The 17500-nt window shown below is 48.4% G+C and overlaps 1 protein-coding gene across 1 annotated transcript in view; it reads right to left on the reverse strand.

Moving 5' to 3' along the window:
- LOC121548513 (B-cell lymphoma/leukemia 11B) overlaps positions 1 to 17500 on the reverse strand; it is a 58461-nt gene that overhangs the window by 32401 nt on the left and 8560 nt on the right. The window contains exon 2 of the mRNA XM_041859970.2: positions 11634 to 12002. Coding sequence (XP_041715904.1) covers positions 11634 to 12002 — 369 coding nt within the window. The remainder of the gene's footprint in view (positions 1 to 11633; positions 12003 to 17500) is intronic.

Below are 17500 nucleotides of genomic sequence, written 5' to 3' on the forward strand. Positions count from 1 at the left end.
CGGTGGTGATGTCTCAGTGCACTCCAGAGGGGAAGTGAGGCGCCTGGAGATGAGTTCAAAGCCAGGCCAGGGTCGTCGTAGTGACGGCAGCGCTCCCCTAGCAACAGCCGTGCGCTGTCTGATGACACGCATCATTCTTCACACAAACAAAGCTCACAAATATCTAAAAAACACACACACACCGCTCCACACACATCGCTCTCTCAACCACACACACACCACTCACACAGGGTTTGCATCAGCAAGAGAAATGAGGACACTGAGGAGCCATTTTTCATCCCAACATCATCTATGTTTGGGTGTTTGTGTGTGTGTGTGTGTGTGTGTGTGTGTGTGTTCAGTTAAATGCAACATCTTTGAAGTGTAAGCAGCGTACTGACATGGCCAAGGCAGGATGTTGCAAAACGAAACCAACCATTTGTTGTCTCAGACAGGAAGGGAGGGGGTTAAGGTGTATTTCTGAGTGTGTGCGTGTGGGCAGCATGCCTGCCTGTACGCGTGCGGAAAAAAAAAAGGTGCTATCTAAAACCGTCCCCATAGAACCCTTTGAAGAACCCTTTTAGATCCAGGTTGAACCCTTTTGGTTCCAGATAGAACACTTTTGCTTCCAGTTAGAACACTTTTTAGTTCCAGGTAGAACCCTTTTGGGTTTTAGATAGGAACTTTTTTTTTTCTAAGAGTGTACGCACTCATACAGGAAGGCATGTAAAACATGCTGCCCACACGCACACACTCAGAAATACTCCTTAACCCTCTCCCCTCCTGTCTGAGACAACAAACGGTTGGTTTCCTTTTGTAACATCCTGCCTTGGCCTTGTTCTGTGTCAGTACGCAGAGGAACCCTTTTTTTCCCCCCTAAGATGTGTGTCTGTGTGTTTCATGTGCATGCCATGCCTGCATTTCTGCATTGGTATGAGTGTGTGCTTCACAGACCAGGTAAGCCGTTCTCCCTAACTAACCGCAGTGCTCTGTTCCATCCCTTCCTCCCCTCCACCTCAGGCCCTATGATGTGCTCTGTTCTGTCTGGCAGCCATGTTGGATCTAATTATCCCTTTTAAACATAATCTGGTTTAGCTGAAATGTGGCTCTAAGTGGCAATCTAATGTGTTGAGTAAAGCTTGAAACGCTCTTCAACTGTTTAATTCATTAATTCAGCCCTGGAGTGGTTCCTTGTCCTGCATTCCCATAGATAAGGTTGACTTTTCCTCCGGTGAAAATGAATCAAGGGAAGGTTACTGTAATACTGTGGAAATGGAAGAAAGGAAAAACTGTGTGAGTGGGTGGGATCTGATTCTGATTCTGACTAAATTGAAGTTTTGGACGAACTCAAATGTGTCTATTTCTCTCTATCTGCTATAGGCTGAGTTGTGTAACGTTATTTTATTTAGCACAGGAGGACAGTCTTGCTCATCATATATATGATCTGCTTATGATCTCTCTGCATCTGTAGAATTTGACTTATTCCCCAATTTCCCAATTCTACTGTCTCCAGTCTACCAGTTTGATTTCCTATAGTGGTGACTGTGTGGCCTCTATATTGGTGACTGTGTGGCCTCTATAGTGGTGACTGTGTGTCCTCTATAGTGGTGACTGTGTGGCCTCTATAGTGGTGACTGTGTGGCCTCTATAGTGGTGACTGTGTGGCCTCTATAGTAGTGACTGTGTGGCCTCTATAGTGGTGACTGTGTGTCCTTTATAGTGGTGACTGTGTGGCCTCTATAGTGGTGACTGTGTGGCCTCTATAGTGGTGACTGTGTGTCCTTTATAGTGGTGACTATGTGGCCTCTATAGTGGTGACTGTGTGTCCTCTATAGTGGTGACTGTGTAACTTTTATAGTTGTGACTTTGTGTCCTTTATAGTGGTGACTGTGTGGCCTCTATAGTGTTGACTGTGTGTCCTTTATAGTGGTGACTATGTGGCCTCTATAGTGTTGACTCTGTGGCCTCTATAGTGGTGACTGTGTAACTTTTATAGTTGTGACTGTGTGTCCTTTATAGTGGTGACTGTGTGGCCTCTATAGTGGTGACTGTGTGACGTCTATAGTGGTGACTGTGTGGCCTCGACAGTGGTAACTGTGTGTCCTCTATAGTGGTGACTGTGTGGCCTCTATAGTGGTGACTGTGTGGCTTCTACAGTGGTGACTGTGTGTCCTTTATAGTGGTGACTGTGTGGCCTCTATAGTGGTGACTGTGTGTCCTTTATAGTGGTGACTGTGTGGCCTCTATGTTGGTGACTGTGTGGCCTCTATAGTGGTAACTGTGTGTCCTTTATAGTGGTGACTGTGTGGCCTCTATAGTGGTGACTGTGTGGCCTCTATAGTGGTGACTGTGTGTCCTCTATAGTGGTGACTGTGTGGCCTCTATAGTGGTGACTGTGTGGCCTCTATAGTGGTGACTGTGTGGCCTCTATAGTAGTGACTGTGTGGCCTCTATAGTGGTGACTGTGTGTCCTTTATAGTGGTGACTGTGTGGCCTCTATAGTGGTGACTGTGTGGCCTCTATAGTGGTGACTGTGTGTCCTTTATAGTGGTGACTATGTGGCCTCTATAGTGGTGACTGTGTGTCCTCTATAGTGGTGACTGTGTAACTTTTATAGTTGTGACTTTGTGTCCTTTATAGTGGTGACTGTGTGGCCTCTATAGTGGTGACTGTGTGTCCTTTATAGTGGTGACTATGTGGCCTCTATAGTGTTGACTCTGTGGCCTCTATAGTGGTGACTGTGTAACTTTTATAGTTGTGACTGTGTGTCCTTTATAGTGGTGACTGTGTGGCCTCTATAGTGGTGACTGTGTGGTGTCTATAGTGGTGACTGTGTGGCCTCGACAGTGGTAACTGTGTGTCCTCTATAGTGGTGACTGTGTGGCCTCTATAGTGGTGACTGTGTGGCTTCTACAGTGGTGACTGTGTGTCCTTTATAGTGGTGACTGTGTGGCCTCTATAGTGGTGACTGTGTGTCCTTTATAGTGGTGACTGTGTGGCCTCTATGTTGGTGACTGTGTGGCCTCTATAGTGGTAACTGTGTGTCCTTTATAGTGGTGACTGTGTGGCCTCTATAGTGGTGACTGTGTGGTCTCTATAGTGGTGACTTTGTGGCCTCCATAGGGGTGACTGTGTGGGCTCTATAGTGGTGACTGTGTGGCCTCTATAGTGGTGACTATGTGACCTCTATAGTGGTGACTGTGTAGCCTCTACAGTGGTGACTGTGTGGCCTCTATAGTGGTGACTATGTGACCTCTATAGTGGTGACTGTGTGGCCTCTATAGTAGTGACTGTGTGTCCTTTATAGTGGTGACTGTGTGGCCTCTATAGTGGTGACTGTGTGGTCTCTATAGTGGTGACTGTGTGGCCTCTATAGTGGTGACTGTGTGGCCTCTATAGTGGTGACTGTGTGGCCTCTATAGTAGTGACTGTGTGGCCTCTATAGTGGTGACTGTGTGTCCTTTATAGTGGTGACTGTGTGGCCTCTATAGTGGTGACTGTGTGGCCTCTATAGTGGTGACTGTGTGTCCTTTATAGTGGTGACTATGTGGCCTCTATAGTGGTGACTGTGTGTCCTCTATAGTGGTGACTGTGTAACTTTTATAGTTGTGACTTTGTGTCCTTTATAGTGGTGACTGTGTGGCCTCTATAGTGGTGACTGTGTGTCCTTTATAGTGGTGACTATGTGGCCTCTATAGTGGTGACTCTGTGGCCTCTATAGTGGTGACTGTGTAACTTTTATAGTTGTGACTGTGTGTCCTTTATAGTGGTGACTGTGTGGCCTCTATAGTGGTGACTGTGTGGCGTCTATAGTGGTGACTGTGTGGCCTCGACAGTGGTAACTGTGTGTCCTCTATAGTGGTGACTGTGTGGCCCTCTATTGTGGTGACTGTGTGGCTTCTACAGTGGTGACTGTGTGTCCTTTATAGTGGTGACTGTGTGGCCTCTATAGTGGTGACTGTGTGTCCTTTATAGTGGTGACTGTGTGGCCTCTATGTTGGTGACTGTGTGGCCTCTATAGTGGTAACTGTGTGTCCTTTATAGTGGTGACTGTGTGGCCTCTATAGTGGTGACTGTGTGGCCTCTATAGTGGTGACTGTGTGTCCTCTATAGTGGTGACTGTGTGGCCTCTATAGTGGTGACTGTGTGGCCTCTATAGTGGTGACTGTGTGGCCTCTATAGTAGTGACTGTGTGGCCTCTATAGTGGTGACTGTGTGTCCTTTATAGTGGTGACTGTGTGGCCTCTATAGTGGTGACTGTGTGGCCTCTATAGTGGTGACTGTGTGTCCTTTATAGTGGTGACTGTGTGGCCTCTATAGTGGTGACTGTGTGGCCTCTATAGTGGTGACTGTGTGTCCTTTATAGTGGTGACTATGTGGCCTCTATAGTGGTGACTGTGTGTCCTCTATAGTGGTGACTGTGTAACTTTTATAGTTGTGACTTTGTGTCCTTTATAGTGGTGACTGTGTGGCCTCTATAGTGGTGACTGTGTAGCCTCTACAGTGGTGACTGTGTGGCCTCTATAGTGGTGACTATGTGACCTCTATAGTGGTGACTGTGTGGCCTCTATAGTGGTGACTGTGTGGCCTCGACAGTGGTGACTGTGTGTCCTTTATAGTGGTGACTGTGTGGCCTCTATAGTGGTGACTGTGTGGCCTCTATAGTGGTGACTGTGTGTCCTTTATAGTGGTGACTATGTGGCCTCTATAGTGGTGACTGTGTGTCCTCTATAGTGGTGACTGTGTAACTTTTATAGTTGTGACTGTGTGTCCTTTATAGTGGTGACTGTGTGGCCTCTATAGTGGTGATTGTGTGACGTCTATAGTGGTGACTGTGTGGCCTCGACAGTGGTAACTGTGTGTCCTCTATAGTGGTGACTGTGTGGCCTCTATAGTGGTGACTGTGTGGCTTCTACAGTGGTGACTGTGTGTCCTTTATAGTGGTGACTGTGTGGCCTCTATAGTGGTGACTGTGTGTCCTTTATAGTGGTGACTGTGTGGCCTCTATGTTGGTGACTGTGTGGCCTCTATAGTGGTAACTGTGTGTCCTTTATAGTGGTGACTGTGTGGCCTCTATAGTGGTGACTGTGTGGCCTCTATAGTGGTGACTGTGTGTCCTCTATAGTGGTGACTGTGTGGCCTCTATAGTGGTGACTGTGTGGCCTCTATAGTGGTGACTGTGTGGCCTCTATAGTAGTGACTGTGTGGCCTCTATAGTGGTGACTGTGTGTCCTTTATAGTGGTGACTGTGTGGCCTCTATTGTGGTGACTGTGTGGCCTCTATAGTGGTGACTGTGTGTCCTTTATAGTGGTGACTATGTGGCCTCTATAGTGGTGACTGTGTGTCCTCTATAGTGGTGACTGTGTAACTTTTATAGTTGTGACTTTGTGTCCTTTATAGTGGTGACTGTGTGGCCTCTATAGTGGTGACTGTGTGTCCTTTATAGTGGTGACTATGTGGCCTCTATAGTGTTGACTCTGTGGCCTCTATAGTGGTGACTGTGTAACTTTTATAGTTGTGACTGTGTGTCCTTTATAGTGGTGACTGTGTGGCCTCTATAGTGGTGACTGTGTGGCGTCTATAGTGGTGACTGTGTGGCCTCGACAGTGGTAACTGTGTGTCCTCTATAGTGGTGACTGTGTGGCCTCTATAGTGGTGACTGTGTGGCTTCTACAGTGGTGACTGTGTGTCCTTTATAGTGGTGACTGTGTGGCCTCTATAGTGGTGACTGTGTGTCCTTTATAGTGGTGACTGTGTGGCCTCTATGTTGGTGACTGTGTGGCCTCTATAGTGGTAACTGTGTGTCCTTTATAGTGGTGACTGTGTGGCCTCTATAGTGGTGACTGTGTGGTCTCTATAGTGGTGACTTTGTGGCCTCTATAGGGGTGACTGTGTGGGCTCTATAGTGGTGACTGTGTGGCCTCTATAGTGGTGACTATGTGACCTCTATAGTGGTGACTGTGTAGCCTCTACAGTGGTGACTGTGTGGCCTCTATAGTGGTGACTATGTGACCTCTATAGTGGTGACTGTGTGGCCTCTATAGTGGTGACTGTGTGTCCTTTATAGTGGTGACTGTGTGGCCTCTATAGTGGTGACTGTGTGGTCTCTATAGTGGTGACTGTGTGGCCTCTATAGTGGTGACTGTGTGGCCTCTATAGTGGTGACTGTGTGGCCTCTATAGTAGTGACTGTGTGGCCTCTATAGTGGTGACTGTGTGTCCTTTATAGTGGTGACTGTGTGGCCTCTATAGTGGTGACTGTGTGGCCTCTATAGTGGTGACTGTGTGTCCTTTATAGTGGTGACTATGTGGCCTCTATAGTGGTGACTGTGTGTCCTCTATAGTGGTGACTGTGTAACTTTTATAGTTGTGACTTTGTGTCCTTTATAGTGGTGACTGTGTGGCCTCTATAGTGGTGACTGTGTGTCCTTTATAGTGGTGACTATGTGGCCTCTATAGTGGTGACTCTGTGGCCTCTATAGTGGTGACTGTGTAACTTTTATAGTTGTGACTGTGTGTCCTTTATAGTGGTGACTGTGTGGCCTCTATAGTGGTGACTGTGTGGCGTCTATAGTGGTGACTGTGTGGCCTCGACAGTGGTAACTGTGTGTCCTCTATAGTGGTGACTGTGTGGCCTCTATAGTGGTGACTGTGTGGCTTCTACAGTGGTGACTGTGTGTCCTTTATAGTGGTGACTGTGTGGCCTCTATAGTGGTGACTGTGTGTCCTTTATAGTGGTGACTGTGTGGCCTCTATGTTGGTGACTGTGTGGCCTCTATAGTGGTAACTGTGTGTCCTTTATAGTGGTGACTGTGTGGCCTCTATAGTGGTGACTGTGTGGCCTCTATAGTGGTGACTGTGTGTCCTCTATAGTGGTGACTGTGTGGCCTCTATAGTGGTGACTGTGTGGCCTCTATAGTGGTGACTGTGTGGCCTCTATAGTAGTGACTGTGTGGCCTCTATAGTGGTGACTGTGTGTCCTTTATAGTGGTGACTGTGTGGCCTCTATAGTGGTGACTGTGTGGCCTCTATAGTGGTGACTGTGTGTCCTTTATAGTGGTGACTATGTGGCCTCTATAGTGGTGACTGTGTGTCCTCTATAGTGGTGACTGTGTAACTTTTATAGTTGTGACTTTGTGTCCTTTATAGTGGTGACTGTGTGGCCTCTATAGTGGTGACTGTGTGTCCTTTATAGTGGTGACTATGTGGCCTCTATAGTGTTGACTCTGTGGCCTCTATAGTGGTGACTGTGTAACTTTTATAGTTGTGACTGTGTGTCCTTTATAGTGGTGACTGTGTGGCCTCTATAGTGGTGACTGTGTGGCGTCTATAGTGGTGACTGTGTGGCCTCGACAGTGGTAACTGTGTGTCCTCTATAGTGGTGACTGTGTGGCCTCTATAGTGGTGACTGTGTGGCTTCTACAGTGGTGACTGTGTGTCCTTTATAGTGGTGACTGTGTGGCCTCTATAGTGGTGACTGTGTGTCCTTTATAGTGGTGACTGTGTGGCGTCTATGTTGGTGACTGTGTGGCCTCTATAGTGGTAACTGTGTGTCCTTTATAGTGGTGACTGTGTGGCCTCTATAGTGGTGACTGTGTGGGCTCTATAGTGGTGACTGTGTGGCCTCTATAGTGGTGACTATGTGACCTCTATAGTGGTGACTGTGTAGCCTCTACAGTGGTGACTGTGTGGCCTCTATAGTGGTGACTATGTGACCTCTATAGTGGTGACTGTGTGGCCTCTATAGTGGTGACTGTGTGTCCTTTATAGTGGTGACTGTGTGTCCTTTATAGTGGTGACTGTGTGGCGTCTATGTTGGTGACTGTGTGGCCTCTATAGTGGTAACTGTGTGGTCTCTATAGTGGTGACTGTGTGGCCTCCATAGGGGTGACTGTGTGGGCTCTATAGTGGTGACTGTGTGGCCTCTATAGTGGTGACTATGTGACCTCTATAGTGGTGACTGTGTAGCCTCTACAGTGGTGACTGTGTGGCCTCTATAGTGGTGACTATGTGACCTCTATAGTGGTGACTGTGTGGCCTCTATAGTGGTGACTGTGTGTCCTTTATAGTGGTGACTGTGTGGCCTCTATAGTGGTGACTGTGTGGTCTCTATAGTTGTGACTGTGTGGCCTCCATAGGGGTGACTGTGTGGGCTCTATAGTGGTGACTGTGTGGCCTCTATAGTGGTGACTATGTGACCTCTATAGTGGTGCCTGTGTGGACTCTACAGTGGTGACTGTGTGGCCTCTATAGTGGTAACTGTGTGTCCTTTATAGTGGTGACTGTGTGGCCTCTATAGTGGTAACTGTGTGTCCTTTATAGTGGTGACTGTGTGGCCTCTATAGTGGTGACTGTGTGGCCTCTATAGTGGTGACTGTGTGGCCTCCATAGGGGTGACGGTGTGGGCTCTATAGTGGTGACTGTGTGGCCTCTATAGTGGTGACTATGTGACCTCTATAGTGGTGACTGTGTGGCCTCTAGAGTGGTGACTGTGTGGCCTCTATAGTGGTTACTGTGTGTCCTTTAAAGTGGTGACTGTGTGGCCTCTATAGTGGTGACTGTGTGTCCTTTATAGTGGTGACTGTGTGGCCTCTATGTTTGTGACTGTGTGGCCTCTATAGTGGTGACTGTGTGGCCTCTATAGTGGTGACTGTGTGGCCTCTATGTTGGTGACTGTGTGGCCTCTATAGTGGTGACTGTGTGGCCTCTATGTTGGTGACTGTGTGGCCTCTATAGTGGTGACTGTGTGGCCTCTATAGTGGTGACTTTGTGTCCTCTATAGTGGTGACTGTGTGGCCTCTATAGTGGTGACTGTGTGGCCTCTATAGTGGTGACTTTGTGTCCTCTATAGTGGTGACTGTGTGGCCTATATAGTGGTAACGGTGTGTCCTTTATAGTGGTGACTGTGTGGCCTCTATAGTGGTGACTATGTGACCTCTATAGTGGTGACTGTGTGGCCTCTATAGTGGTGACTGTGTGGTCTCTATAGTGGTAACTGTGTGGCCTCTATAGTGGTGACTGTGTGGCCTCTATAGTGGTGACTGTGTGGCCTCTATAGTGGTGACTGTGTGGCCTCTATAGTGGTGACTGTGTGGCCTTTATAGTGGTGACTATGTGACCTCTATAGTGGTGACTGTGAGGCCTCTATAGTGGTGACTGTGTGGCCTCTATAGTGGTGACTATGTGACCTCTATAGTGGTGACTGTGTGGTCTCTATAGTGGTAACTGTGTGTCCTTTATAGTGGTGACTGTGTGGCCTCTATAGTGGTGACTGTGTGGCCTCTATAGTGGTGACTGTGTGGCCTCTATAGTGGTGACTATGTGACCTCTATAGTGGTGACTTTGTGTCCTCTATAGTGGTGACTGTGTGTCCTTTATAGTGGTGACTGTGTGGTCTCTATAGTGGTGACTATGTGACCTCTATAGTGGTGACTGTGTGGCCTCTATAGTGGTGACTGTGTGGCCTCCATAGGGGTGACGGTGTGGGCTCTATAGTGGTGACTGTGTGGCCTCTATAGTGGTGACTATGTGACCTCTATAGTGGTGACTGTGTGGCCTCTAGAGTGGTGACTGTGTGGCCTCTATAGTGGTTACTGTGTGTCCTTTAAAGTGGTGACTGTGTGGCCTCTATAGTGGTGACTGTGTGTCCTTTATAGTGGTGACTGTGTGGCCTCTATGTTTGTGACTGTGTGGCCTCTATAGTGGTGACTGTGTGGCCTCTATAGTGGTGACTGTGTGGCCTCTATGTTGGTGACTGTGTGGCCTCTATAGTGGTGACTGTGTGGCCTCTATGTTGGTGACTGTGTGGCCTCTATAGTGGTGACTGTGTGGCCTCTATAGTGGTGACTTTGTGTCCTCTATAGTGGTGACTGTGTGGCCTCTATAGTGGTGACTGTGTGGCCTCTATAGTGGTGACTTTGTGTCCTCTATAGTGGTGACTGTGTGGCCTATATAGTGGTAACGGTGTGTCCTTTATAGTGGTGACTGTGTGGCCTCTATAGTGGTGACTATGTGACCTCTATAGTGGTGACTGTGTGGCCTCTATAGTGGTGACTGTGTGGTCTCTATAGTGGTAACTGTGTGGCCTCTATAGTGGTGACTGTGTGGCCTCTATAGTGGTGACTGTGTGGCCTCTATAGTGGTGACTGTGTGGCCTCTATAGTGGTGACTGTGTGGCCTTTATAGTGGTGACTATGTGACCTCTATAGTGGTGACTGTGAGGCCTCTATAGTGGTGACTGTGTGGCCTCTATAGTGGTGACTATGTGACCTCTATAGTGGTGACTGTGTGGTCTCTATAGTGGTAACTGTGTGTCCTTTATAGTGGTGACTGTGTGGCCTCTATAGTGGTGACTGTGTGGCCTCTATAGTGGTGACTGTGTGGCCTCTATAGTGGTGACTATGTGACCTCTATAGTGGTGACTTTGTGTCCTCTATAGTGGTGACTGTGTGTCCTTTATAGTGGTGACTGTGTGGTCTCTATAGTGGTGACTATGTGACCTCTATAGTGGTGACTGTGTGGCCTTTATAGTGGTGACTATGTGACCTCTATAGTGGTGACTTTGTGTCCTCTATAGTGGTGACTGTGTGACCTCTATAGTGGTGACTGTGTGACCTCTATAGTGGTGACTGTGTGGCCTCTATAGTGGTGACTGTGTGGTCTCTATAGTGGTGACTGTGTGGCCTCTATAGTAGTGACTGTGTGGCCTCTATAGTGGTGACTGTGTGTCCTTTATAGTGGTGACTGTGTGGCCTCTATAGTGGTGACTGTGTGGCCTCTATAGTGGTGACTGTGTGTCCTTTATAGTGGTGACTATGTGGCCTCTATAGTGGTGACTGTGTGTCCTCTATAGTGGTGACTGTGTAACTTTTATAGTTGTGACTGTGTGTCCTTTATAGTGGTGACTGTGTGGCCTCTATAGTGGTGACTGTGTGGCCTCTATAGTGGTGACTATGTGACCTCTATAGTGGTGACTGTGTGGCCTCTATAGTGGTGACTGTGTGGCCTCTATAGTGGTGACTGTGTGGCCTTATAACTTTGAGCTTGTCCCTCTGCAGCTCCACATGCTACTCCTAAACAGTGTCTTTAAGCCAGATGAATTGTCCTACATCCTCTTTATTAATCCTCTTCTCTGCACCTCCCAGCCACAGCATTTTAATCAGCTTTCTTAACCTTTTGATGCAGCGGAATGTCCTTATGAACACACAGGGCATGGCAACGCGTTCGCTGTCACGTCCCGGCACAATTGGTTTTAGCAGCAGGAGTCCTTCAGGCAGCTTTAGAGCTGGGGCTGTGAAGCTGTGTGTGTGTGTGTGTGTGTGTGTGTGTGTGTGTGTGTGTGTGTGTGTGTGTGTGTGTGTGTGTGTGTAGCTCTCAGGCTAATGAAATCAGCCCGGTCTGTATTAATCCCTCTTGAAGGACGGTGTCAGGAAGAAATGAACTGAAATGAGCTGGGTCGTTATCTGTCTTCGACAGGTGAGAGGTGTGTGTGTGTGTGTGTGTGTGCACGTAATCGAATGGCAAAGCTCACACTGCACTTGATGCCAAATGTGTATTTGTCTTTATAAACCCAAATATTCTGTTTCTACTCCTTCAAAACATTTTAAACAGAACCCCCCCCTGTCGCCATTGTATTCAGACTTCTGAGTTCCTACCTGTGTTCCCTCTTTCCTGCTTGGGACAGATTCCTTTAGCGGGCGTCAGCCTCCTCTCCTCTTCATCCTCCCCATGGGGGGTCACCTGCACCCCCACCTCCACCGGCACTGCCCCTCCCCGTGTCAAGATGGAGGTCCCCCTCTCGCCCGGTTTGAAGAACCCCCCGGGTGCGCGGCCTCCCCCACTGCACAGTCTCCTTTTGTGTTCTATGAAGACCAGGATGTCTCCCAAGGGGAAGTTGGTCTGGCACCTCCCACAGGTCAGGAGGTCATGCTCCCCTGGCCCCGCCCTCCTCGGAGTGGGAGTGGGGCTGGGAATGGACGGCTCCGGGGAGCGAGGTCCCACCCCCGACTCATGATTGGCCTCGGCTGTGGCGAGAAGAAAGGGCGAGGAGAGAGGAGAGAGGAGAGAGGAGATGTCAATCATGGTGTCATCATCGAACAGTTCTAGAACATGTCACATCTGATCGTCTGCAGCACAAACTGTATACTACAAAACTAAACACAAGATCTAAAGTCAATCAAAAATTACATTAAAATATTTTGTACGTAAATGTTTTAGATAACGTTACCTGCAAAATGCCATATTTCCATAGCACCCTAAATAATCTGCTTAACGTTTAGCATAATGTTTACAAGCACCACACAACCAGGCAGCTGTAGCTGGTGTGAACCCTGAACCAACCAAACACCTGAGAGCTTTAGTCTTATCTGGGAGTTGAGATCGGTGAGTATAAAGCTATGAACCGTTTCACAACGGTCTATGGGTTTCCGGTGCAGCTCTCTGCACTAGTTTCTACTGTCTGCTAGCATCTGCACCACATGGAAACCTCATTACATAGTGTAGGCCAGATGTGTTTATGTGGAGTGGGGACAGGGAGGTGGAGTTTGGTGGGGGACGTGTGTGTGTGTGTGTGTGAATGTGTGGTGACCTGCGTGACTGTGTGTGTGTGTGTGCGCGTGTGTGTGTGTGTTTGTGTGGTGACATGCGTGACTGTGTGTGAGTGCGCAAGTGAGTGTGTGTGTGTGTGTGCGTGAGTGTGCGTGTGTGTGGTGCGTGCCTGTGTGCCTGCATGTATGTGTGTGTGTGTGTGTGTGTGCGTGCGTGTGTGTGGTGCGTGCCTGTGTGCCAGCATGTATGTGTGTGTGTGTGTGTGTATGTGTGTGTGTGTGTGTGTGTGTGTGTGTGTGTGTGTGTGAGTGTGCGTGTGTGTGGTGCGTGCCTGTGTGCCTGCATGAATGTGTGTGTGTGTGTGGACACAGCTGTATTCTCCTCAGAAAGCTCTATAAAGGGACACCACTGCACTCCTAACACTGGCGACAGTAGCTCTCATTATTCTCATAGTTGACGCTGTCATCAGTAACCATAAGTCATTCTCCCCTGATTGTTTTACAGTCCCATGGTGTAAATTCCTTAAGGACGTTTCATCTGTAACAATTCCCTGATACAACCAGTAGGTATGTATCTTCTCTGGAGGGCCTGCAGGAAACCTGAAATTCCAGAGATACTCAGGGCGTCTGTCTGAGCGGGTAGCAGGGAGAGGTGTTGATGCCTGGGAGAGGAGAGTAGCAGATCTACTGTCTATCACCCGCATTTCCCTTCAGTCTCTCTCTGTACAAACATTCACGGGCACAGATCAGTGTGTGTGTGTGTGTGTGTGTGTGTGGGTGTGTGTGTCCTGGGCTTTGTTCATCACATAGGGGAGAGAGATCCTATACTGTAATCTGCCCCGAAGACCTCCTGTAAACTTCCATTCACAACTTCTACAGCCAGGCAGTTAGACAATATATGCGTCTCAAACAGCACCCTATTCCCATAGGGGTCTGGTCCAAAGCAGTGCACTATATAGGGAATAGGGTGCCAAATGGGATGCAGGGAGTTTCACATAGTTTCTTAGTTGCACGGAATCCTCCATTATGTCTGTCTTTCAGTCCACTCCCTTATCTCTCTCTCTCTCTCTCTCTCTCTCTCTCTCTCTCTCTCTCTCTCTCTCTCTCTCTCTCTCTCTCTCTCTCTCTCTCTCTCTCTCTCTCTCTCTCTCTCTCTCTCTCTCTCTCTCTCTCTCTCTCTCTCTCTCTCTCTCTCTCTCTCTCTCTCTCTCTCTCTCTCTCTCTCTCTCTCTCTCTCTGTCTCTCTCTCTCTCTCTCTGAACCTCTCTCTCTCTCTATTTGAACCTCTCTCTCTGTCTCTCATCTCTCTCTCTGTCTCTCTGTCTCTCTCTCTGTCTCTCTGTCTCTCTCTCTGTCTCTCTGTCTCTCTCTCTGAACCCCTCTCTCTCTCTCTCTGAACCCCTCTCTCTCTCTCTCTCTGAACCTATCTCTCTCTGAACCTATCTCTCTCTGAACCTATCTCTCTCTGAACCTGCTGGCTATTGCCCTGAAGTGATGCTATGACACATTTTTCACACAGCATATTTCTCTTAAACAGTGTCTTGGAACAGGGCCAAGTCATTTCTATATCATAAAAGAGGAAGACAAATATGTTGTTTTAACCTGACTGGGACATGATATAACCTGATGGGCCATGTGTGTGTGTTCCAGTAAAGGCTTTGTGATCGTGTGTATGTATATATATGTGTGTGTGTGTGTGTGTAGGTGTGTGTGTGTGTGTGTGTGTGTGTGTGTGTGTGTGTGTGTGTTTGTGTTTGTGCCTGAGTGTCTACTTAGCCCTCATATCAGTCTCATATCAGTTGCCAGGGGCATTTAAGATGAAATTAACTAAATTCCTAACGTGATTGATGCAACTGATGGGGGGAGATGGAGACAGAGAGGTGAGGGAGAGACAGAGAGCGAGATGGAGGGAGGGACAGAGAGGGGGATGGAGACAGAGAGGGGAGGGAGGGACAGAGAGAGATGGAGGGAGGGACAGAGAGAGAGATGGAGACAGGGGGGAGGAAGGGACAAAAGAGAGTTGGAGGGAGGGACAGAGAGAGGGATTGAGACAGAGAGGGGAGGGAGGGACAGAGAGAGATGGAGGGAGGGACAGAGAGAGAGATGGAGACAGGGGGGAGGAAGGGACAAAAGAGAGTTGGAGGGAGGGACAGAGAGAGGGATTGAGACAGAGAGGGGAGGGAGGGACAGTGAGAGAGATGGAGGGAGGGACAGAGAGAGAGAGAGAGACAGAGAGGTGAGGGAGGGATAGAGAGAGAGATGGAGACAGAGAGGTAAGGGACAGAGAGAGAGAGATGGAGACAGAGAGGGGAGGGAGGGACATAGAGAGAGATGGAGACAGAGAGGGGAGACATCAGTATAGAGTCGCTCAGACACGAGACGTATGTGGCAGGGTCTACAGACAATCACAGACTACAAAAAGAAAACCAGCCACGTCGCCGACACCGACGTCTCGATTCCAGACAAGCTAAACTCCTTCTTCGCCCGCTTTGAGGATAACACAGTGCCACTGACAAGGCCCTCTACCAAGGACTGTGGCCTCTCCTTCTCCATGGCCGACGTGATTAAGACATTTAAGCATGTTAACCCCCGCAAGGCTGCCGGCCCAGACGGCATCCCTAGCCGCGTCCTCAGAGCATGCGCAGACCAGCTGGCTGGTGTGTTCATGGACATATTCAATCTCTCCCTTTCCCAGTCTGCTGTTCCCACATGCTTCAAGATGGCCACCATTGTTCCTGTACCCAAGAAAGCAAAGGTAACTGAACTAAATAACTATCGCCCTGTAGCACTCACCTCTGTCATCATGAAGTGCTTTGAGAGACTAGTCAAGGATCATATCACCTCTACCTTAACTGTCACCCTAGACCCACTTCAATTTGCTTACCGCCCCAATAGATCCACAGACGATGCAATTGCCATCACACTGCACACTGCCCTATCCCATCTGGACAAGAGGAATACCTATGTAAGAATGCTGTTCATTGAATAAAGCTCAGCATTCAACACCATAGTACCCTCCAAGCTCATCATTAAGCTCGAGGCCCTGGGTCTGAACCCCGCCCTGTGCAACTGGGTCCTGGACTTCCTGATGGGCCCCCCCAGGTGGTAAAGGTAGGAAACAACATCTCCACTTCGCTGATCCTCAACACTGGGGCCCCACAAGGGTGCGTGCTCAGCCCCCTCCTGTACTCCCTGTTCACCCATGACTGCGTGGCCAAGCACGCCTCCAACTCAATCATCAAGTTTGCAGATGACACAACAGTAGTAGGCTTGATCACCAACAAATACGAGACCGCCTACAGGGAGGAGGTGAGGGCTCTGGGAGTGTGGTGCCAGGAAAATAACCTCTCACTCAACGTCAACAAAACAAAGCAGATGATCGTGGACTTCAGGAAACAGCAGAGGGTGCACCCCCCTATCCACATCGACGGGTCCGCAGTAGAGAAGGTGGAAAGCTTCAAGTTCCTTGGCGTACACATCACCGACAAACTGAAATGGTCCGCCCTCGCAGACAGTTTGGTGAAGAAGGCGCAACAGAGCCTCTTCAACCTCAGGAGGCTGAAGAAATTTGGCTTATCACCTAAAACCCTCACAAACTTTTACAGATGCACAATTGAGAGCATCCTGTTGGGCTGTATCACCGCCTGGTATGGCAACTGCACCACCCACAACCGCAGGGCTCTCCAGAGGGTGGTGCGGTCTGCGGAACGCTTTACCGGGGGCAAACTACCCGCCCTCCAAGACACATACAGCACCCGATGTCACAGGAAGGCCAAAAAGATCATCAAGGACATTAACCACCCGAGCCACTGCCTGTTCACCCCACTATCATCCAGAAGGCGAGGTCAGTACAGGTGCATCAAAGCTGGGACCGAGAGAATGAAAAACAGCTTCTACCTCAAGGCCATCAAACTGTTAAATAGCCATCACTAGCACATTAGAGGCTGCTGCTGCCTATTGAAATCACTGGCCACTTTAAGAAATGGAACACTAGTCACTTTAATAATGTGTACATATCTTGCACTACTCATCTCATATGTATATACTGAATTCTATTCTATAATATTCTACTGTATCTTAGTCCATGCCGCTCTGTCATTGCTTGTCCATATATGTATTCAGTGAGGGAATAAAGTATTTGATCCCCTGCTGATTTTGTACGTTTGCCCACTGACAAAGACATGATCAGTCTATCATTTTAATGGTAAGTTTATTTGAACAGTGAGAGACAGAATAACAACAACAAAAAATCCAGAAAAACGCATGTCAAAAATGTTATAAATTGATTTGCATTTTAATGAGGGAAATAAGTATTTGACCTCTCTGCAAAACATGACTTAGTACTTGGTGGCAAAACCCTTGTTGGCAATCACAGAGGTCAGACGTTTCTTGTAGTTGGCCACCAGGTTTGCACACATCTCAGGAGGGATTTTGTCCCACTCCTCTTTGCAGATCTTCTCCAAGTCATTAAGGTTTCGAGCCTGACGTTTGGCAACTCAAACCTTCAGCTCCCTTTTCTATGGGATTAAGGTCTGGAGACTGGCTAGGCCACTCCAGGACCTTAATGTGCTTCTTCTTGAGCCACTCCTTTGTTGCCTTGGCCGTGTGTTTTGGGTCATTGTCATGCTGGAATACCCATCCACGACCCATTTTCAATGCCCTGGCTGAGGGAAGGAGGTTCTCACCCAAGATTTGACGGTACATGGCCCCGTCCATCGTCCCTTTGATGCAGTGAAGTTGTCCTGTCCCCTTAGCAGAAAAACACCCCCAAAGCATAATGTTTCCACCTCCATGTTTGACGGTGGGGATGGTGTTCTTGGGGTCATAGGCAGCATTCCTCCTACTCCAAACACGGCGAGTTGAGTTGATGCCAAAGAGCTCGATTTTGGTCTCATCTGACCACAACACTTTCACCCAGTTCTCCTCTGAATCATTCAGATGTTCATTGGCAAACTTCAGAAGGGCCTGTATATGTG

The sequence above is a fragment of the Coregonus clupeaformis genome, chromosome 33, assembly GCF_020615455.1.
Source record: "Coregonus clupeaformis isolate EN_2021a chromosome 33, ASM2061545v1, whole genome shotgun sequence".
Taxonomy (NCBI): Eukaryota; Metazoa; Chordata; class Actinopteri; order Salmoniformes; family Salmonidae; genus Coregonus; species Coregonus clupeaformis.